Source organism: Papaver somniferum, chromosome 8 (assembly GCF_003573695.1).
Source record: "Papaver somniferum cultivar HN1 chromosome 8, ASM357369v1, whole genome shotgun sequence".
Classification (NCBI taxonomy): domain Eukaryota; kingdom Viridiplantae; phylum Streptophyta; class Magnoliopsida; order Ranunculales; family Papaveraceae; genus Papaver; species Papaver somniferum.
The window spans coordinates 101,968,168-101,992,527 of record NC_039365.1 but is presented as its reverse complement, the minus strand read 5'-3'; the positions used below and the strand labels follow the sequence as shown (position 1 = coordinate 101,992,527).

At 35.0% G+C, this 24,360-nt stretch overlaps 1 protein-coding gene across 1 annotated transcript; it reads right to left on the bottom strand.

Moving 5' to 3' along the window:
- Positions 1-17,578: 17,578 nt before the first annotated feature.
- LOC113302344 lies at positions 17,579-22,904 on the bottom strand. The gene is made up of 14 exons (XM_026551255.1): positions 22,453-22,904; positions 21,519-22,367; positions 21,246-21,379; positions 21,045-21,165; positions 20,751-20,849; positions 20,319-20,618; positions 20,138-20,245; positions 19,724-19,795; positions 19,491-19,577; positions 18,948-19,019; positions 18,770-18,859; positions 18,341-18,448; positions 18,145-18,213; positions 17,579-17,935 (listed from the first exon to the last, which is right to left on the bottom strand). The coding sequence occupies exons 1-14, from the start codon at positions 22,651-22,653 to the stop codon at positions 17,861-17,863; spliced, it is 2,385 nt and encodes a 794-aa protein (XP_026407040.1). The 5' UTR covers positions 22,654-22,904; the 3' UTR covers positions 17,579-17,860.
- Positions 22,905-24,360: the final 1,456 nt, after the last annotated feature.

The following is a 24,360-nucleotide window of genomic DNA, read 5'->3' as shown; positions in this document are numbered from 1 at the left end:
GGTCGTTCATGTGTTGATTCAAGATTGCGTTAAAGCAATTGCTTGAACCTTATGTTGAATCAAGCCTTTGCCACGCTTTTGTAACGGTTCCAATGTTGAATGTTGAACTTTGAACGTCCACTGGGGACAACCTTAAGTCATTTGGTGATGTTAATGATATCTGGTGACCTGAGTTTAAAAATAATGATATTTAGCAACCCGAGTTCGAAACCTGTGAGCACCAAACTTTTTATCAATCTTATAAATATAACATTAAATAATTGATATTTTTTATTTGTTAGAGCATTGCTCGGTTGAACCTACCAAGAGTTGGCATCATTCTTATAGGTTCTTCTGATGCTTTACTCACTTCTTTTATAGATCCCTGAAATTTGAATTTTTTATGAGAGATTTAGGAAACCTGTACTACTTCTTAGGCATTGAGGCTCATCATGATACTTCTGCAAATAAGATACTTGTAACACATAAAAAAATATTCTTTAGAATTGCTCAACAAACATGACATGATGGGATGCTAACCTTGTCGAATTTTTGTAGCTTGAAGATGAAGTTTTGCAAGATGCAAAACCTTATAAGAGTTTGATTGTGGATTACAGTATTTGACACCGACAAGGCCTGATAATAGCTATGTTGTAAACTATGTCAATAAATTCATGCATTGTCCCACCAGTGTTCATCTTCAACTTGCTAAGAGGATTCTCATATATTTGAAAGGCTCACTTGGTCAGGGTTTTACTCCTGGAAGTGGAAATTGTTCTGAACTTATTGCATTCTGTGATAGTGATCGGGCTGGATGCCCAGATCCCAAGAAATATACTTCTGGATACTGTGCTTTTATTGGTGGTAATTTGGTGTCTTGGTCTTCTAAAAACTTTCTTGCAAGCTACTTGTTTTGAGGAGCTAGGAGTCCTTCCGGAAATTTAATATTTTGTACCAAACATATTGAGGTTGATTGTCACATGATCAGGGATTTTGTCACACTTGGGTTCTAACAGGCCTCTTATGCTCATACTTTGAGTCAGATAGATGATTTGTTCAAAAAAGGTTTACTAAAAGATCAGTTTGTTATTATTAAAAACATACTTATGCCTTATGTGGCCAAGTATTACAGGGATGCAAGTGACGTATAATGATTACGCGTTACAGAGTTGCAAGCCAAGTCAATGTGCAGCCAGGATGGTGCGATACCGCGTAGACTGTCAAGTGCTAAGAATGGCATAACCCCGTAGGGCCAATGAATTGCAAAGGTATCAATACATTGTAAATTCATTTGGCTAAGTAATGAAGCTATTGTCCGACACAATGAAGATTCATTAAGTAGAAGGCAAGACAAAGCCAAAGTTGCAAGATGCAACATGCAACATGCGAGTTGGCATGTTGGGAAGTGGCATGTTGGCATGTCCGTTGAATTGAGTATGCCCAAACTCAAGGATGATGCAAGAGTGAAGAATAGGCCAAGAGTTGGTTTATGGCATTAGTTCAAGGCTGGCAAAATCTTGAACAACGCAAACAAGTTGGTAATGCAAGAGTTGCATTGCTATTGTCAAGCTAATTGGCGAAGTGAAGCATATATGACGCATGAGTAACTAGGGTGAGCTTAAGGAGTTGGCCTCGATGATTGAAGCACAAGGATTGTATGTGTATTAGCTTAAAGTGATAAGCATGCAGGTACAAGATGGCTGAGCTTTGGAGCGAGGCAGAATTCAGTAAAGCACAACAGTGGTGCAATACGGTTCAAGTGACGGTTACGAGTTGGTTACGGGCTTCACAAGCATGCCAATGACACGAGACGAATTAGGATGGTTATAAAGTGAGTTTATAACCATGTGGAAGGTTCATAACCACCAAGAACAGGTGTGGCACCAGTTGGTGTGACAACACAAAAGGTGGCAGTTGGCTGTTATGGAAACCACTTTTGGGACACATGGATGTTCCATGCAGGTGCAAGCGGTTGCACAGAGTTTTGTCCTAATACTAGCATGTATAAATAGCTTAGGAATCAATAATATTAGTGTTGTTCGTTTGAGAGAAGAACCACTAATATAGAGAGTGTTTTAGGCATTCACCAAGAGGGTGAATGGACTGTTTTTGGTTCATGTGATGGACGAGTTTTGTAATCTTCCTTTAGTGCAATAACATGGGTTTGTTGCACTATTATTTATGTTCATTGTGTTGCTGATTTGTGTGAGAATTGGTTAAGTACATGGAATAACCTCTTATGCTTATGGGAGCATGAAGAGTTAGAGAGAAAGAAGAAATGACTTCCGTTGTGCAAAGCCTTTAGAGTGAAGGCAGATGCATACTTTGATGCAAGTATACAAGGATGAGTACTTGTGGGTGATGTTGAATCACTGAGATGCAAGTATTGCCGGTCATGTCCTATAGAAAATTTTAGGAGATTAAATGGGCGTGTGACACCAAGCACTATGGTGCAGGGCATCCCTTCCCTATCCATCATTTGTAGGGAAGGGAAATCAGACGGAAGGCAGCCTCATTATGGTGCCCTTTTATCCCAACCTTACACGAGTTTCCGTATAAATAGTGATATACGGCTACTGAGTTTCCGTATAAGTCAACTTGCTGACTTGACCAATACGGCTACTCAGTTTCCCTATTATAGGTTTAAGTTCACAGAACTCGCTCCGCTCGGCCATTTCTTTTCCTTCTTCCTTCTTCTTCTTTATATTTTTCCTCTCTACAACCCCCTTTCGATTTCAAGACTCTTGGGTGCGATTTAGGAGCTAAAATTCAATGAGTTTGATCCTTACTACTTGGTGGACTATTTCCCTTTTTCAATTTCGAATTTCATCAACAAAATCTTCCAAGGTGAGTGTTTCTAATTTTAGGGTTTAAATTTATTTTTATTTTTATTAAATTGGAGATATTAGGTTGATTATGATGTCTCCTTAGGTATGTTGTTTGAAAGTTTGAGACATTGTTGATTGAATTTATCATATTTGTTGATTGAATCAAAGTGCTTGTTGTTTATGATTGATTTTTGATTTAGATATGGTATTGTTATTGATAATTTTGGATTGATGGATGATTAAATGAATATGGATTATGTCTAGGATAGGATAGATTATTGGCAGAGAAATTTCATTGGGATGAATAATTTTGAATTGATTGATGATTTTGTTGTAATGTGATATATAGATGAAGTGGCTTATATTTTTTGTTGCTTGAGACAATACATTGCAGAATTTTTTTTTAATGGATTGTTTTGTGATGATTTTGTATATATATGTGTTGTATATGTACTCCGATAATTTCAACGTGTTACGGATGATATAATTTCGGTTTCTTCAAAAGATCATAGTGAGCATAAAGTGAAAATCCCAACCTCGACAGATAAGAGGAGTAAACCATTGAAACATCGAAGTAGTGTAAGCAATATTCATGAAATGTATACCGCAATTTTTAGATTTCCACATGCTAGACAAACTGTAGACGGCCGTGGGTTTGGTTCAATTTTCAAAATACAATATCCAAAAGTACAAGACAACTTCCTAACTAGTGGTATATTTGAAAGGTGGTGGCATACGACCAATAAATTTCACTTCCCTAGTTCTAAAATAGGGTTTACCCCATTAGGATTCACACAACTTACCGGAATTCCTATTGGCAAAGGAAATCCCATATCATTGGAAGATACGAGTACTGACCGTTTGCATCAGATTGCTCCCGAAAGCATAGATTGTTTTCTCCCATATATTGACGTGAAACCTACAACAAGAAGAACGAGAAGACAAGAATTTAGAGTCATAACATGAATATAAGAAGTTAGACAAGAAGACTTAGTCAACTTGAGAAAAAAAGTTGTGAGTAGATGCAAGGGGATCAAGAAGAGTTTGATTAAAATGTTTCTTGACCATAGAGTCGGCCTAGACAACGATGTTGTATTTGAAGAACAAATTGTAAGATGGTTTTTGATGTGGTGTTTTGGGAATGTCTTTTTCCCAAACAAGAACGATGTTGTTGAAATTAAATGGCTACGTATAATGAGGGATTTGAATGTGGTCAGTTCTTATGATTGGGGTTAGGCTTTGTACGGTAGTATGTTATGGGGCTTGAGTACGGGAGTACCGAGCAGCTCGCCTGAGTTGTAGTTCTTTTTGTATCCATTGATGGTAAAAATTCATACCCACTCGTAAATTTACTTTCTTTACTTGTTTACAGTTTATTATTGGTGACCGTATAATGCAGTTAGTCATTAATAATAATGTTGCAGTCTTGGTTTTGGTCATATTTCCGATGTCCATTTCCTTATGTAAAGTCGGGGAATGAGTTAATTACAGATCCGTGGTCGGCGGGTAGGTTATTTGAAGAAGACCAAGGAGAATTGAACAGAGACGCACATATTGATACAGGTACCCATTCACTGATTGTTGTGTGTAACCAGATAGACAACTTCTCATTAAATTCTGTAGTATGGTCGTCCCGGGAGGACAGTGAATGGAAAACTAACCCCAAAGTGGTAGAAGCAAAACGAATCTCTGAATCACAGAGGGTCTTTTATGATCCTTTTGGTCACAACGCCTTGTACCTGGGGGAACGGTGTATCAAACAAGTTCTTAGAATGATAGCAATACCATGCAATCCTCCTGATTCAACAATAGACATCAACACTTACTACTTGTACGCCGACACCGAACTTAATCTCTTGCATTATGTGGAAGTACCTGATCATGAGTATAAGCTGTGGTGGAGCAAGAGGTCAGTCGGGAAGTACTCAGGTTTAATTGTACATGAAGGAAACAGAGATGTGTATGGTACGCAAGATCCAGAAGCTTATGTACGCCGGCCAGCACTGCCACGGAAATGCATATACACAGAAGAGTTGGAGCCCGTTGATCTTCATCTCTTCTCATATCCACCAACAAATACGATAACTCGAATATGCGTCCCGGATTTTAAGGCGGTTGATATACCTATTGGAATGGAGTATCTGGGTCAGTATCCTAAACCCAATTATAATTATAATGCCAATCAGGGTACAACTGTGAGTATCATATGTCCTTTAATTCTTATATTTTTTTATTTGTGAAAAAAATTTAAACTCATGTCGGTGTTTACTGTATAAATGATATGTGGTGCGAGGCATATTATGATGTGCAACAACAGAACAGGGCTCTACAACAATTCTATTTCGACTATATAAAAGAACTGCAACACAAAATCAAATACGGTTAAGATTTCCATCAGAGATTTATCAGAGAGTATCTACCACCACATACATGTGAGTCATCTACCTAAGGCCAATCTTGTGATTCGGGACCGTCGTCGAGTTCTTTTTTTCCAAACAGTCAAGAAGATTCTTTCTACTATCCTTATAATTTGTCTGAACAACTGAATCAAAGTAAAACAACGTACCAACATCAGGTTAATAAACAAGATCCATGGTTGCAAATGTCGAAGTTGTATAATCGAAATAATTGAACGAACAATTTTTAAAATACTTTTAGCGACTTTTTTAAATGAAAATGACTAGTTTTTTTTTCCTTATTAACGGCTATCTTTATATTTTATATGTACTGGTCATTTTCACTGTATAACGACTACTTTTTTGGTTTTATATGTACTGGTAATTTTTAGTGTATAACGGCTAGTTTTTTTTTTTTTTGAATTCTTTATGCTCTCATCGTATCTCTATATATAGCAAATCATTTTCCAAATGAAGCTATCCAAACATTCAATTCTATTTTGTTTTATAAAAACGAGATTCAGCAAAGAAGAAGATGTTGCTCTTGCACAAGCATGGATTGAAGCAAAAAACAATATTCGAAACACAATTCAAGCCAGTAGCAACCAATTCTGGAAGAATGTATTTGAATTTTTGGTTCCACCTATTTTCCACCCACACTTATCCTGTTTACCACCCTCATCAGAATTTCCAAAATATATTCTACTTTTTGATTCTTGTTTTTCCTATTTGCCATCTATAAAAGTCAAATTAAAAACTCATAAGAAAAATACTATAATTTTATTTATTCTAATTTGTCTTCTTCACCATTAATTTCTGTTTTTGTTAAAAACTCACAAAAAAAAAAACTTAACCCCAGGGTTATAATTCTATTTACACCATTACGTCTAAATCTATTATTTTGTGTACTCTTACAATCAGAAGACAAAACATATATGCTCATTAATGGAGTAAATAGACATTAAGTTGCAAAAAACATTTCACAAAAATCGCCAACTTCGATCAATGTATAATATTTTGCAGTTCGCAAAAATCATTTCAACGAAAAAAGTTTTTTATTTGATTGTAAATTTATCCGTTGTCTTACTTACCTTTACTGTGTAGGTGGTAGAATCTCGAGAGCCAGGACTTCTATTGACGAAACCATCAATTGTCCAGTTTTGGACGACTAGATACGCTAATAGTTGATCATCCACTAATATACGATCAGTAACAATGGACTAGAACACCCACTAGTCGTTCACTAACATCTGACTAGCTCATCTCAATTTTGTATTTTATGAATGCAGTGCGTGTCAATCAATTTAAAATTAGTCGACCAAAATCGAACGACGTACTAGTGATTTTTCATCACAGTATTACAGATCGAATCAAAATGAACTTATAAACAATTAGGTTGTTGCGATGCCAACTCCTTAGTTTACTAGTTTCCTTAATTATTCATGTTTAGCTAGTTGAGTAGTTTCCTGATTTAGGTAGAGTTCTTTTATTGTTAAACTCGTAAGTTCTTTCCTTGCTAGCCAAGTTTACGGAGTTATAAATACTCTTCTCTAGCCCTGTAATAGACATTCAGTTAATATCAAAACCAGTTTCTTATCAGTAACACAGCAGAGGTGGCTAATCCCCATAAAAAAAGATTTTATCTTTAGCGTTCTATCTAGTTTTGTGTTCTTAACAGTTGTTTTGGTTTAGAACCCTAACATCTGGTACAGAGCAGGTTTTATATATTCTTAGAATTTCAGCAAAAAAAAAAAATTCATCATGACGGTTGCAGAGTTAACAACAGAAGTTGCGGGTTTAAAAGATAAGATCAAAGAGTTAATCACTGCCCTAACTAAACAGCGACTTGATGACATCAAACAAGTTGAGATTAAAGCCGGAGTTGACAGAGCAAATCACAAAGAATATATGACTACTTTAACAACATCCTTGACAACAGCTTTAACAACTGCGGTGAAAGAAGCTATAACTGATGCTCTCGGTACAGGAAGAATAGGCAGTCATCAACATAATGGCAATGGCAATGGAAATAATCATGGTAACGGTGGTGCCGGCACGCTTCCACCTATTCTTACGGGTTCCATCAACCTTAAATTTCCAACTTTTGATGGTACCAATTATGATGGCTGGATTTTTCAGGCTGAGCAGTATTTCAATCTATATTCAATCAATACAGATTTTCAAATTCAAATGGATGCTGCTCATCTGACAGATGATGCAAATTCCTGGTATCGTTGGTTTAAAAAGTCTAATCCTACACCATCTTGGGAAGATTTTTGTTCTATAATTCGTGACAGATTTGGAGATCACAAGTTTATAAATCCACATATTGCATTGACAAAGTTATCTCAATTAGGTACAGTCCGACAATTAATCTCTGAGTTCGAAAAATTGATAAATTTTGTTCATGATCTTCCTACACAGTACCTTGTTGATTTATTTATTGCTGCCTTAAAACCGGATATTGGCACTGGTGTTCGTTTATTTGAACCGAAGACTTTAGCTGAAGCCTTCAAAAAGGCAATACAACAAGAAGATAATATCATTGCAACCTCTTCAGTTTCCAAACCTTTTCGTTCAAACCCTTTTAGAACCTCAATGGCTACCAACCAACAAATAAAAAAATCAACCTTACCACCTGGAGCTAAAAGATTAACATGGGAAGAACAAAAAGAAAGACGAATTGTGATGAGTATTACAAGACTGGTCACTTATGTGTCAAACCGAGACTATTGATCTTAGATATGCCTCAAGGTACTTATGACACTGATGATCAGAACTTTGATGAAGAAATTCAGCCTCCACGTTCTGATATTACTCAATTACCGCAGGAACAAGAACTGAATATTTCTTTGCACTCTTTGATGGGGTCTAGTTTTACAAACACCATGCGAATTCAAGGTTTTATTAAGGCTCAGGCTCTTACATTTTTGGTGGATTCCGGAGCTATGTAAAATTTTCTTCATCCAACAATTGCAAAGCAATGTGGTTATAATATTGAATCAAATTCTTCTTCATGTGTCACAGTAGGTGATGGAGGTCAGTTACGTACCCATGGGTATTGTTTAAACGTGCCAATTAATCTACAAGAATATACTTTTCTGGTTGATTTTCATCTTTTGGACATCAGTGGCTGTGATGCAGTGTTAGGTGTTCAATGGTTACGTACATTGGGTGAAATATCTTGGGATTTTACTCACTTGATGATGCAGTTCAAAGTTGGTGAAGAGAATATCATCATATGTGGAAAAATTCTTCATATGTCATGCTCCTGGATGTATCTCCCATGCAAAATTTATTACGCATAGAGACTTATGGTTTTCTTCTTCAACTATCTTCAGTTAACACTGCTATTAATTCAACTTCAGTTGTGGCGCCTAAGATCCAACAAATATTATCTGAATGAAGATATTTTCAAGATTCCAAGTATTCTTCCACCTGAACGTTTGCATGATCATCATATTCCATTATTTCCTGGTTCTGCTCCATTTAATGTGAGACCTTATCGTTATCCACATTTTCAGAAGGATGAAATAGACAAAATTGTGACAGAATTACAACATGCTGGGTTCATTAGACCAAGCTCTAGTCCCTATTCTTCTCCCATTTTAATGGTTCGCAAAAAAGATGGTTCTTGGAGGATGTGTGTGGATTATCGAGCTTTAAACAAGCTGACTATCAAAGATAGATTTCCCATTCCAATGGTGGATGAATTGTTGGATGAATTACATGGAAAAACCATTTTTTCTAAACTGGATTTTCGTTTTGGTTATCACCAACTTAGAGTGCATGCGCCTGACATTCCAAAGACGGCTTTTAGAACTCATGATGGTCATTACGAATTTCTTGTCATGCCTTTTGGTCTTTCAAACACACCTGCCACTTTTCAAAGCTTCATGCATCATATTTTCAGGCCTTACTTACGCAGGTTCGTGCTTGTTTTCTTTGATGATATCTTAATTTATAGTGACAATCTTGAGGATCATATCAAACACTTATCTTTAGTGTTTGAAATTATACGCACTAATAAGTTGTTTGTTAAGGATTCAAAGTGTGCTTTGGCTCAAATCTCTATTGGCTATCTTGGTCATGTTATTTCATCTGAAGGAGTTTCAATAGAGAATGAAAAAATACAATGTATTTTGTAATGGCCAATTCCTACTACAGTTAAGGCATTACGTGGTTTTTTGGGTTTAGCTGGTTATTATCGGAAATTTGTTAAGGATTTTGGAAAAATAAGTGCACCATTAACTCAGCTACTCAAGAAATATGCTTTTATTTGGACTGACAAATCTACTGCGGCTTTCAAACAACTCCAACAAGCTTTAACTTCAACACCAGTTTTAATACTTCCATATTTCTCCAAAGAGTTTGTGTTGGAATGTGATGCCTCTGGAAATGGAATAGGTGATGTTCTTATGCAGTGCATATTACAGTAAACCTTTATCTGGGAAAAATTTAAATCTCTCTATCTATGATAAAGAGATGCTTTCTGTTGTTTCAGCAGTTCAAAAATGGCGTCCTTATTTACTTGGAAGACATTTCAAGATTTATACGGATCATCGAAGCTTAAAGTATTTTTTGGATCAAAAGATATCTTCTATGGAGCAACAGAAGTAGTTATCCAAATTATTGGGATATGATTATGAGGTAATTTTTCGCCATGGAAAAGAAAATGTTGTTGCTGATGCCCTATCACGTCTTCACGGATTTTTTTCTCTCATTTCCACGCCGATTTTTTCTAGTCTTGCTGACATCATTAAAGAGTGTCATGATAACCCAAAATTGAGTACTCTTATTCAACAATTAAGTACAAATGCTTTTTGTAAACCACATTATTCTTATGAGAATGGAGTTTTACGTTACAAGAGTCGAATAGTTGTTCCATCATCTTCTATATGGTGCAATAAACTACTAGAAGAGTTTCATTCAAATCCTGTTGGAGGACATTCTGGATTTCTACGTACCTACAAGCGTCTACAACAAAGTTTTTATTGGAAAGGTATGAAACAAAGAGTTAAATTTTTTATCTCTCATTGTGATATTTGCCAGCGTAACAAATCTGAAGCAGTAGCTCCTCCAGGATTATTGAACCCTTTACCGATTCCGGCTGATATTCGGTTAGACATTTCAATGGATTTTGTTGATGGATTTCCATCCTCAAATCGGAAGACTTCTATTCTGGTAGTCATTGACAGATTATCTAAATATGCACACTTTATTTCCCTTTCTCGTTCGTATTCTGCCAGCTCTGTTGCTGAAATCTTTGTACGAGAAATTGTTCGTCTGCATGGCATGCCAAGAAGTATTGTCAATGATAGCAATCCCATATTCATGAGCAACTTTTGGGAGGCATATTTTGCTTTGCAAGATAATTATGTCGTAGTTCTGCATATCATCCATAATCGGATGGACAAACAGAAGTTACTAATCGAACATTGGAATGTTATTTACGGTGTTTTGCTGGAACAAAACCTAGTGAATGGTCAAAATGGTTACCATGGGCAGAATGGTGGTATAACACAAGTTTTCACTCTGCAATTCAGATGACTCCATACCAAGCGGTTTATTGTCGTTCACCACCAACAATCGCATCTTATTTACCAGGTTCTACATCTGTCAATGTTGTTGATTCTATTTTACGAGCAAGATATCATACTTTGAAGCTTTTGAAGTCACATTTGCAAGCTGCTCAGTTAAGAATGAAGAATCATGCTGATACCAAGAGTATTGAACTAGAATTTCAAGTCTACGATTTGGTTTTTCTTCGTTTACAGCCATATAGACAGCACATAGTGGCCACTAAAGCTTATTCTAAGCTTTCTCCTAAATTTTATGGCCCTTTTCGAATTCTCGAAAAGATTGGTCTTGTGGCTTATAAATTGGACTTACCTACTGAAAGTCGTATTCACCCTGTGTTTCATGTTTCACAACTGAAACTGAAACTTGGCTCTTCAGACATTGTACATGCGAATTTACCCATTACTATGGATTATGACAAGTGGGAACCGTATAAAGTTTTGGATCATAAGATGTTCAAGCGTGGTAATAATGCAGGCACTAAATGGTTAGTACAATGGAAATATCATCCAATGGAAGAAGCAACTTTGGAAGATGTTGATGCACTACTCTTGCGTTTTCCTGATTTCGGTGCTTGAGGACAAGCAAATTTTCCAGCACGGTGGGATGTTGCGATGCCAACTCCTTAGTTTACTAGTTTCCTTAATTATTCTTGTTTAGCTAGTTGAGTAGTTTCCTGATTTAGGTAGAGTTCTTTTATTGTTAAACTCGTAAGTTCTTTCCTTGATAGCCAAGTTTACAGAGTTATAAATACTCTTCTCTAACCCTGTAATAGACATTCAATTAATATCAAAACCAGTTTCTTATCGGTAACACGGCAGAGGTGGCTAATCCCCATAAAAAAAGATTTTATCTTTAGGGTTCTATCTAGTTTTGTGTTCTTAACAGTTGTTTTGGTTTAGAACCCTAACATAGGTTTTAATCTTAACTTTTTTTGGGTTTTGGTGGAGATGGTTTAGAAGATGTTTTTGGTGGTAGAGACGGTGAACACGAATTACAACTTAGGTTTTTTTTGTTTTGTTTTTTGTCCAGTTATGGGGTTGTTGTTGTTGTTGGGTGTAAATAAAAGTCAACAAGTGGTACTTAGGATATATGGAAAAATATATGGGTGGTGAATATGATAAGTGGGGGTGTCAACTAAGGTAGGTGGCAAATAGGAGAAGTGGGGGTGGAAACTAAGGTAGGTGGCAAATAGGAGAAGTGTGGGTGGCAAATAGGTAGAACCGAATTTTTTGATAACACATCCGGAAATCCAAATGTGAGAGACAAAGGAGGTCTTAAAACTAGGTGGAGCGTTATCAACAAAGAGGTCATCACTTTTGTCACGATTCAGGCCGAAGTTAACATACGTAATCTTGGAATGTCATATGAAAAAGGGTAAGAATTTTATAACAAATTTCTATTATTTCCTAAAATTATAACTATTTTAAGTGATGTTTCTTTTTTAAAATTTCAGAAAAGTGCAGCTCGTTTAGACTGTCTTAACTAGACAGGCAACAATTTTCCTCATGATGAATGTTATCAGCTATTGAAAGCAAGTTATGATACCTACAATCCCGACGAAATATAGCTTTATCGCCGAGATGTTCCTGCATCATATGTTGATCAAGTCTTCGGAATAACAATCCTGAAGAATGATTAAATTTAAATGTTTTATCTTATATTTATGTAATCTTTTGTCTTTATGTGTTTCTGCATCAGATATTAATCAAGTCTTCGGAATAACAATCCTGAAGAATGATTATATTTGAATATTTTATCTTATATTTATGTAATTTTTTGTTTTTATGTGTTTCTACATCAGATGTTAATCAAGTCTTCGGATCTACAATCCTGAAAAATGATTACATTTGAATTTTTTATCTTATATTAACGTAATATTTTATCTTTATATGTTCTTGCAATCTAGATATGATCTGATGTTCTATCTTTTATTTAATTAAACTTTAACATAACTAAAATTGAAATTCAACAAAATAGACAACAACATTACATCTATTGAATAAAAATCCAAATCACTTGTCGTAGTAATCACGATGGCACTTAGCACGTGCAAAAAGCCTTTAAACCCCTAGGTGACCCTAATGGACGAGTTATAGTCTCTTGAGGGTATACACAGAGATTAACCTACAAAATCTACTCAAACATTTATTATACTTTCAATCTTCATTGGATGAACCAGATGAATTGTTCGGCGATTGATACTCTGGGATATTGGATACCATGAAATTGTAGCTTTCTTCAAATGTGAATGCTTCCCCCTTTTCCTCAAAATAACGCGCTTTAACGACTTCGTGCTACAATAACACAACACAATATACTTATTTCTATAATTTAAAATCAATCAATTTGGATTTTTACGAAAAAAATTCTAAAATACTTACAAATTGTTGAGGGGACAGGCTAATATGGATGGCGTTGGAGATCCGTTGTTTAATAACTATAAAATCGTATACGCCTTCTGGATAATTTGGTACCTATCATGAATTTGTTGAAGACTTCTTCTCTTTTGATTCCCATAATCTTGTTTATATTGTTTATATATCTTCGCCCAAAAGGTTTCGGGCTCTGCCATTACAGGGAAGGGATCTACTACTCGACTTTCGGTATAGGGATGAGAGGATCAAATGATCCCATGCTTTGATGATTGACAAATCTTCAATTGGATCAAATGATCCCATGCTTGTGTTCGTATGAAGAGGTATTGAAAGATGCGATTAGGAGTTTTTGCAAAGTGTATGAAAATAGGTGTTTGTTGTTTGGATATAGACAACACAATTTATAATATCCGCCAAAAATAGCCGTTATAAAGTATCCGTTATACAGTAGCCGTTATAAAATACCGTTGGGATATAGTCGTTTGAAAGTAGTTGTTATAAAGTACATTACAATTATTGAATAAGAACCTAAGTTACTTGTCGTAGTAATAACGGTTGAACTTACCATGTGCAACAAGCCTTTAAACCCATAGGTGACCCTAGTGGACGAGTTATAGTCTCGTGAGGGTTTACAGAAGATATAACCATAGAATCTTAAACAACAACCGCATATTGGAGGGTCACCGACATTCATTTCCGGATTGTATTCAGGAATGTTAGCCATGTTAGCCATAAAGGTTAAGTAACACTCACAACATGTAAATTTTGTATGAGTATCTAGTCGGAACACAAATTTGACCATTTCCTCCTACGTAAAACAAACATAAAGCAATAGGTTAGTGTCTATTTGGAAACAACATTTCAAATATCATAACTATTTATGTTGACCTACAGTGATCGCAATTGTCATATGTTATGGGGCGTAACCATGAATCCTTCTTTGAATTATAACGTACTTGTGAACTGCTATTTGAATTTGAGAAATCCGTTGTTGAACTTGTCGTCCGGTTCGCTTATTAACATTTCCAAACGCTTGTACAAAGCCGTCGAACACCAGCGTCCATTTTTCAAGGGCGGAGAGTTCTTGAACATCTTCAATAGGCAGAGTAGCAGCATTTACAGATGTTGTGGTGATTGCAACATCTTCTTCTACGGTATACCCGAGTTCCAACCATTACTATGTTATCTTCAGGAAAAAAAAAAAAGAGATACAAGTGTCCTATTTTGGATTTTTGAGTTGAGGAAGCTTATGAAAATTTATAATAGGTATTGAAAGTAACCGTTGGAAATTAGTCGTTAAAAAGTAGCTGATAACATAGTCGTTACAAAAGATCCGTTGGTATAAGAAAATAAAATTCAAATTATCGTAATTAGAAATATAAAAATTAATATTACTAAGAAAAAGAAAGCTACACTACCGGAACTGGAACACGACATTACTTAAAAAAAAAACAAAAAAAAAAACAATGAAACTAAGCTATTAAAAAAAAAATTCTAAACTCAGTAACTTAAAACTAAAACAAAATTCTAATTAAAAATGGGACTGATTATGTTGTTGCCTCTCCAACTGCTTGGCCAATATGGCATTCTGTTTTAATTCAAAGTACTTTTTTTGTATTTGGAGTCAGCGATTGGAGATTCATTTGCATTATTTCCCTTTTTTCTCTCTCTCTCGATTATGTTCAATTTGTTGTTGTCTTGTCTCTAGCAACCTTTCCATAATTTGTTTTATTGTTGCTGACGAGGTGCGATTGTCATTCGGGATTCTTTTAGAAAATCAACAAGTTTCTTGCTCGCGTCGTTCATCTGGGAGTCTTGCGATGATGGTGTAGCGGGTGTGCTTGGTCCAGCGACCATTTTATTAATTTGGGCTTTTTTCGAAGCTTTCGACTTGCGTTTATCTTCTGTGAATCCACCTGACGTCGTTCCAGGTATTGTACTTGGGTTCGTACTATGGGTATATCCTAATGGAACGGGATACCGCTAGGGACATTATAATTATTTGGAATTTGATTTGCAAATCTAGTCTCGACGAATTGGCTTGTAGATGGATTTTGAGAATATGGAGTTTGAGTATTAAACATATTTGAGAAATTTCCATGATATTGGGATGACATGGGATTAAAATCTTGATCCATATCTTCAGCTACACCTATTTGTACATTTGGTACATCTTTAAACATCTCATACTCACTATCTCGAGTAAAAGGTTGGGTTTGGTAATGCTTCTATTTTTGTAAAAGCACTTTCAAAATATAATTATAGTAATTATTTCTCATATTAGTGTTTGGTAAAATATTCTCAAAGTGCTTTTAACCCAAAGCACTTCCAAAATTCCTCAAATTTTAAAAGCTGGGGAGAGGAGCTTTTAAAAGCTCTAAAAGCATAAGCTATGGTCCGACCTAATTTTGATACATAATTTTTCTTTTATATCCCTATTATTTTCTATAAATGACCAAAATTGCCCTCAAATATTTGATAATCAATTTCGTATTCTCCATATACTATTTTTATAAAGATTGCTATTCCAAATTAAATTATATCACATTCTTTAACTATTATTATTTTCACTTTCAAATTATATTTCATATACACATTCCAATTAAAAATAAACAAATAAGAGCCAATATTAAATAAATTGATTTTAGCTTGATTATTTTTATCCCAAATTAAATTTATTATAAAAAATAGTTATTAAAATTATATATAAATATTCAATTATGTTTATATCCTATAAAATAGAATAAAACTATAAAAGATCATGTTTGTTTTTGTCATTTGTTACAACTACAATAAGTGAACCTATAATTTACTAAACACAATTTGATCATTTTTTTAATCAACTTTAGCTTTTAGTATATAGTATACCAAAGACCTAACTGCTTTTTGTACACCGCACAGCGCTGCACAGTAGAAAAGCGCTTTTACAAAAGCCACATCATTACCAAACTAAGCCAAAGTTTTTTGTGTATTTCAATATAATAGCTTCTCGCAATTATCATCTACATCAATGTAAACAAATCATTATTAAGATGCATAAATAAAACTATTTACAAACAACATATACAACAATTATAATGAACATATTTAGATAACACACTCGGTTATTAGAGTCCAGATCCGTATTACTTGCAACGGCTCTTGCAACACATTCAGAAAAGTTATCCACTTCATTCTTGATTACGCTAAACCTATTACAAACACTTTTTGTACGCTCGTGTAGATTCCCACCACAAGCTTCCACAAATTTTTGAAAAAGGATTTTATAAAACTTATTCTTATCTTCAAAACTACTTTCACCTAGAGCACAGTATTGAGTAACAATGTGAAAATCTTCCAAAGTACTAAATCTCACTATATGTTTCCTTTTTTGCCTTTGAGTCTCCGACATTGATGAGCAAAACAAAATTTAAAACTCTTAAAGAAAAAAATTTGAGAGATTTTAGTGAAACAATCTGTAAGAAAAAAGAATTTGGGGAGATTTGAATAGAGAATTAGAGTTGTATTTATAGAGGATTTTGAAAAAATGACCGTTGCGATCCGACGGTAGAGAAGATAGAGTCGTTATTAATGATGGATGGTTAGGATCGGGTGTGAGAGAGGTGTAAAAGAAAAAAGGTCAAACAAATAAATTTACGGAAACGGAAACTTAGTTTTCGTGTAAAATGCTACGGAAACTCAGCAGCCGTATCAACTGCCAAACGGTTATGAGTTTCCGTAAAGCTGAAATTTATACGGAAACTGAGTTTCCGTGTGATTTTCCTTCCCTATAAGGCGGATCAGATCTGATCCACTTTGCCTTGCAGGGAAGGGATATGAGAGACCATAGTGGTTGGCAATCTGATTTTTTCTCTGCATACGAGAGATAGGGCAGAGAAATGGGGCACCATAGTGCTTGGTCTTAGGACATAGTTTGAGGAGAATGTTACAATAGTTTATCCATTAGGATCTCTAGACCTGCATTTGTCTTGCAGCTGTATAATTTCTGTTAACTGTTGGTTATAACTTTCCGTTTCATTTCTCTCCCTGTTATTTTCTCACTGTTGAGCCCTGTCCATATTCTAGATAAGTTTGACTATCAACACAATCTGATTACATCTTTATATGTTCTTTATCGAAAGAGGATTCTACCATAACCTACATAGTGAACAAATTGACCAAAAACTTCTGTCATCAGCAGAATGATAAAACCAAATAATCAGCTAATCCGATTACAGCTTTTATCTGTTCAAATCAGAAAGCAAGTGTTCAAAGAACCTAGCAATTCTTTATATTTCAAGACCTAATAATGATGGAGAAAATCATTGAAGAATTAGAAAGAAACAAGGAACAAATGGAAAAAGCTCAAGGCTGACAACACGAAAAAGTTGAAAAACAAGGAAGCCAATTTTAGAAATAAAGAGTTCAATGAAATGCCTAAATCAGGAACTTTCTTACATTTATTAACAGAATGATGTAGATAAACTTACAATCGACTGACATCCAGCCACCATCGAAGTCCACAAATTCCACATAAATTGAATCACATATATTGCTGAAATTCATATTTCAAAATGTACTGACAGTTTCTGAGATTTATGCAACCGAACAATACTCATGGTTTCCATACACCGAATCGCTAGCTAGGTTCTAAGCTACGAAGTTTTTTATAAATAGGGGGTCTAAGCGATATAGTTTCAAAAAAACAGTAAAATTGTTTCTATTCAACCTTATTTGTACATGTTAGGATTACAGCTTTCATCTGTTCTTTATCCAAAGAGGCTTGTACCATAACCTACATAATGAACAAAATAAAGAAAAACTTCGGTCATTAAATTCTTTTTAACAGAATGATAAAACCAAATAAACATGGCAATCCAGCAGGGAGTTAATGTACTGGTCATACAATGATAACCCCTCTTCTTTTTTTTCAAAACACTAGTTCCATGTGTATAAAAGAGTGAAATCTTAAAGATACGGGTCATCAGTCCCAACTGTCATTACCTCTTGTACTTTGTTTCCGGAACGAGCAAGTAACTTATATTGGTTTTCGAACATGGACGCCATATACACCTGAACTCACGAGGAAGTGATTGTGATTAGGTTAAAAGGGTATAAAAGGTTTGAGATTTGTATTACACCTGGTAGAGAAAGTACACCAAGTTTTAAGCAATTCTAGCAAACATTTAATTGTACATACCTGAAATGTTGGAGCTAAACCAGGGCTAAGGAAAAAACGGCCTTTAGAAACCGATTGAACTCCTGCAATCTGCTGCAGTTCCCCAATAATTGATTCAACCTCAGGCCACTGCCAAAATTAACTATGATATAGTTAGATGTGAACAACATATCACGTGTAATATTTCCACAGCACCAGTAAGTTCAAATACGAAACACTACTCATTGCCCACATATTTGTCCAACAAATAGTCCGCCACATGTCAAGTTTTAAGTCATTACACCACTAAACCCTAATAAACAAAGCAACAACCTTTTATACTATCCTGAAAGCCAGTCAAATTGAGCGAAGTGGCTTAAAATAGTTTTTGAGTTACATTTTATGTAAATTAATGTAGGTACGTCAGAGATGAATATAACTGTATCCCCAAACACAAACAAATAAAAGAACCTCATCATCCGCTTGTACTGCTTCATTATTTCCATCCAAAGAATTTCGGTCACCTACTACAAACTCCAATGCCTCGATCAGCGGATCTGGCTGCCATGAGAAAAAACCAGACAAAATTGATGCATGTCTGCAGAAACAAAGGAGACTAGAAGGGAGCGTGAACTTAGAGACAAAGTACCGCTATTTCTTTCAATGACAATGAGATGCGTTCGAGTGCATAATCCAGTTGGAGAACTTTTGCATCGATAATCTGAAACCAGAACAATTTATATCAAATCAGAGTTTAACTTTTGGGTCTAAAATAAAAGAATAATGAGGCAGATAAGCATAAAGCCAACTGTCGATGAATAATAACCTGCACCAGCTAACCTAAGTCCATGACATTCCATCTACTCCTATTTGGAAATGAAATCACAGGATTGGTTACACTTAAGCTTAAATGAACTCCTAAGTATAAATTGGAAACCAGGAACTTACATTTAAAAGTTTCCGAAACAGCCAGTACATTGAGATTCCTTAATTCTCTCTACACTCATCATAATGTCTGTTTTACTATTACACTCATCTTACGAACATCTTTGCTCGATTTTCTTTGACGCACATAAATAGATGTAACGTAAAATTCATTGGGCGATCAAGGTTGAGCTCCTATGGAATATGCATCACCAAATAAAATACAAAAAATAAACTGAAAAAATACTAGTCTTATAATTTTCATTACCTGACCAAGTTTAAAAAATGCTGAAGGATTTACTGTAGCATCCCATGAAACTTCTGACTGGTGAATCAGAGCTGGCACGCCTTCAACCTTTATCAATATATCTAGGTTAATAAATGATGATGCATAACATCTAACAAAACCCAGATTGATTAGTTATTCAATTTGAGCAAAGCAGATTCGTATTTCATGAAAACCAACTGCATGTGAATAAATTATCAAACATTTTGCATTACCTCAACAAATATACCGAAGTAAGTGATTTTCTTGATACAACATTTCACAACATCTCCAACGCTAAGCTTAGCCTGCATAAAGAATATTGAGTTGCCAATGAACACCGAAATATTCTCACGTTCAAACTTCAGAAATTATTGGGTAATCTTCCTCTTTTTGTGTGAAAATCAATTTTAAACCATTCAGTAGGCCCAGGAGGAGAGTTATCATATTGAAATATTAGAAAGGGAAATCTAGCTCTGGTTTATCTATTAGTAACATTAAGTATAATATCTTATGGATATCAGGCAATATACCGTATTTGATACACACCCTATTAAAATGGTAAATCTTCTGAGAACATTTAACGAACAGCAAAAATCATAAGACTAACGGAATGCACGCAAAAGCATGTAGCAAAAAAAGCAAGTTACCATTAGATTTCTCTTCTTCTCAACAGATTCTTCCCTTTCCTTCGGTCTAATAGAGAACATCAGCTTTCTGGAGTTCCTATCGGCCATTAACACATTCACCTTTGTTCTCTGTAAAAGACGTGTTACCAGATGCAAATTTGAAAAGGCATGAATTTAAGCATCAGGAATAGCTATCACAAACCTGACCAATAAAGGATGATAAAAATTTGATCTTCTCTTGGTCATATATCTCAAGTAGATCTTCCACCCTCATGTCCTGTGACAATTCCCCACCAAATTTCCCAACAGTTGCCGGACTTGGATTTGTATCCAGAGGCAAACTCTTGGTCTGAGCTTCGTAACCTCCAATGATGCTTGCGTTTTGTTTGTACATGGACAGGTCTAACCCTTTCTTTCTCAGCCACGATTCAAAAGTTAAGAATTTCCATTTGGAGCCTAAATTCCTGTAGGGTAAGAATCCTACCAAAGAGCCAAAAGATGCCTGAAAAAGATAAAAATGACACCAGTAAGTTCAAAGAATATTCTGACAATCAACTGCACAAGGCGAACAAAAGTACCAATAGAAGTTTTTTTTTAATAGTTTTAATGACTTCTACCCATTAGAGGGACATACAACAAACCCTCTGGTGCTGCAGCTGATCAACTCCACTTCTTCCCTTTCTTCTGTCTTTAGCAGATTTCCTGCCCTTGTCCAGTCAGCATCCTCTTGGTCCTACAATAATCATGATACACTTATATTCTTTACATGAACTAGTTCAAGATAAATATTCATAAAGGAATCAAATAAACACATAAATCATTAACAAGTGTATCTATATGGTGACAGATAAAATCCGATGATCAAGAGCCCATACTGCATGAGATAAACATGATGAAGATGAAGAAGAAGATATAGACAAAGATTCACCTTCACGGGTGCCGCAGCTATGAAATCCCCAATGTCTACGCTCACGCTAAAGATATTGTCACTCACGCGGTTCGTCTCCTCCTTCAAACTTACTGAACTTTGTTTTGCAGAAGGATTTAACCTACAACGCGAAATAGAATTGCTAAATAAGCAAACAGTAAAAACAAAACTGAGCAAAGTTGCAACATCCAAAACCAATACCTTTGAGGTTTTCCCTGCAATGCAGCTTCTACAGTGGATTCAATGGCAGAGTTACTTGAATTTGTATCGGAAGGTTGCTTCACTGCAGTAACATCATCCATTACACTAAGCACCACATCACTTCTCTCGAGTGGCTGTAGTCCTTAAAAAATAAGACCAGTATTAGCATCTACGATTGACTTAAACCTAAAATTAATGGACATGATTTCCAACTCCAAATAGTAACTGGGAAGTCTATAACAATTACCTATTTCTGGTTCATCCTCTACATACCTTTGCAAACGGTGCATGGTTAGGTTTCTGAAGTATACTGTTGTAATCCACACTGCTTAAACTGTTGAAATCATCAGAATTTTCAAAACCACCAGAACTTAATCTTGTTAAATCAGCAGAATTCTTTTTCGCATGTTCATTATCATCATCGGTAGTACTGACCACAGCCGCTTTGGGCTTTCTTAAACTGTTGAAATCAGCAGAATTCTTTTTCTCGTGTTCATTATCATCATCGGTAGTATTGAACACAGCTGCTTCGGGCTTTCTTAAATTGTTGAAATCATCAGCATTTTCAAACCCACCAGAGCTTAATCCTGTTAAATCAGCAGAATTCTTTTTCTCATGCTCATTATCATGGTCGGTAGTGTTGACCACAGCTGCTTCAGGCTTTCTTAACAATTCACTAAAATTATCCTCTTTAGCATTGTCATTGTCATCCTTCCTCATTTCCAAAACCAGATTTGGTTTAATTTTCATTCTCAAACCTTTCACATTATCAAAAGTATCTTCTTGAGAGGTAGTAGGCTTCCGCAACATCACATTAGGAGGAGGAATATCACTAACACTACTACTACTACTAGTTTCAGTCATAAAATTTTCTACTACTTTCTTTCTTCTTCTTTCAAGTAATGGATTCACCTTATTATCACTAACAATATGTTGTTCAAATTTGACACCTTTCTTAGGAACAGGACGTACTAAATTCAAATTACTCACAGAAGAATTTGATTTCTTATCAAATGGAAGATTAACAACTTGAACAATTTCATCATCAACTTTTTTCTTTCTACTAAATGATTTCTCAATCTCAAGATATGAAATTTCTGGGTTTGATTTTTTACCTATTACCTGTTATATGAACATAAAACCTCAGAAAATTATAAGCCAAAAAGAAAAAGAGAGTAAATTGAATATAACTGGTATGATTTCTCACCTTAGCTAGGGTTAACTTAGGGTCTTCACCAATCATACGACCAAATTTAAGTTCCATTTGGTCCCAATGATCAAGTTTAGGTTTTTTATCATCATTTTTTGATGAAGAAGCATAAACAAGAAAATTCAATTTTCTGGGTGTGGTTTTTCTATTATAAGGAAGAAAGAAACGATTGGTACAGCAACTGGTAAGACTATCCATCTGTAGTGATGATGAATTTGATTTCAATGAAGTAAGTAAAGATTGAAGGAGTTAAGAGCATTTGAACTAAAACCAGATAACATTTGAACAAATGATGGCTTGTTGTAACTTGTTAGGTTCGGCTAAATTTTAATGAAGTTCGCGGAAAATATGAGGAGAAACAGTGAAGAGTGAAGGTTTTTGGTGAGGGGTTTTGTTTGGATGGGAATTGGATAAAGAAAGAACGAAAGAAGATTACGGAAGAGAGAAAATACTCTCTCGCTGTTTGCGAGAGTCCTGACTCCTGCGTGTGTGTGGCTATGGATTGATTGTTGTGTGTTACACCAGGGTTGGCTCCAAATTTCCTTTTTTTGCTTCGAACACTACTAAGTAAGGCCTATTCCCATGCACAAGCCAAAAAAAAAAAAATGTTGTTTGGCATACGAGATGGCATGGCAAACGAGCCATTATGGGAAAATCACGGAGCGACAGAGTTTTTAAAGAACGTTATTGACAACATCGCCAGCGCTATTATGAATATCGCTCGGTATTACTCTAGCGCCAACGGCTATTTTTTATCGTCTATAAATAGGTAATTTTCAAACTCAAAATTTATCCCAAATTTTTTGTGTAAATTTTTTTCTCTATTTCACTATTTATCTCTTTCTCAATCTAATCTAATTTATTTTTTCAAATTTTCCTAAATGGTACAATTTCAAATCCAACTTGATTCGGCAACACAACTTGATTTTTCTAGAGTAATGCTTTAAGGTGTCGTTAAGAAGATATGTGATAGTTCTAAAGAAATAGGTAAGAAGCAAAGAAGTCTTCAAGTTTTGGAATTAACCAAGTCAAAATCGCAACTAAGAAAAGGCAAAACAAATTTGAAGCCAAAGAAGAAGATAAACAAAGGAAACTCCGTTCATGAGCGCATTGATTGAAAGTTTTGTGAAATGAAGAAGATTAACAAGATGAAGAATATTGTCCCAAATTTCTATTTTTAAAGTCTGTATTTCAAATTATTATTGTCTAGTTTTATGTCTTGTAAAATGACTATTAATGATTATATTGAAGTTTAATGAATTTGAAAATTTGACGAGTATTGTTGAAAATTAAGCTTAATTTTATTCTCAATCAATCTTACATATTTTAATTAGAGATATATTTAATAGTTTAAACAAATATTAAAACTTAATACTTATATACAATTAAGAAATTAAAACATAAGAACTTAAGTGGACATTTAAGATATTAAAACATAAATATTGGACAATACTTGGGCAAATATTTTAAAATCTCGAATGGACTTCCAAATTGGAAGACTTTATCGTAGATGCGACGATATTCCGCACGACACCTTTGTTCAAGTTCCATCATGGTTATACCACTCCTCATGTTTGGACCTTCTTGCCGAAGTAAAACAACATACCTAGTAACTTCATGATTGATTGTAGCGAAGCGTTGACGCAACTCTTAAACATCACGATTGTCGAGGTTCATTGTTTGTTCTTGAAATTCCCAAAAATCATTTGCCAATATGTTTGGGGATGTAATGCATCTCCGAATAAAGTCTCAGTAAAAGAAATATATTTTTTGCAAATACATTCATCTTCCACAGCAGTGAATTGTGGTTTTCGCCTCCTAATTGCCTTCTCCTAATTTGACTTCTTCTAATTTCACTTTGCACATTGGAACGATTAACAACTCTTTGATTTTCGGCAGCATGTT

What these genes read in the sequence shown, in the direction of transcription:
- LOC113302344 (XM_026551255.1), bottom strand. Translation starts at nt 22,653, where the DNA reads ATGGATAGTCTTACCAGTTGCTGTACCAATCGTTTCTTTCTTCCTTAT. An exon ending in TATCATCCTTTATTGGTCAG is followed by an intron (nt 20,246 to 20,318) that starts GTTTGTGATAGC and finishes CGTCTTTTACAG; the next exon opens with AGAACAAAGGTGAATGTGTT. An exon ending in CCGGAAACAAAGTACAAGAG is followed by an intron (nt 17,936 to 18,144) that starts GTAATGACAGTT and finishes TTCATTATGTAG; the next exon opens with GTTATGGTACAAGCCTCTTT.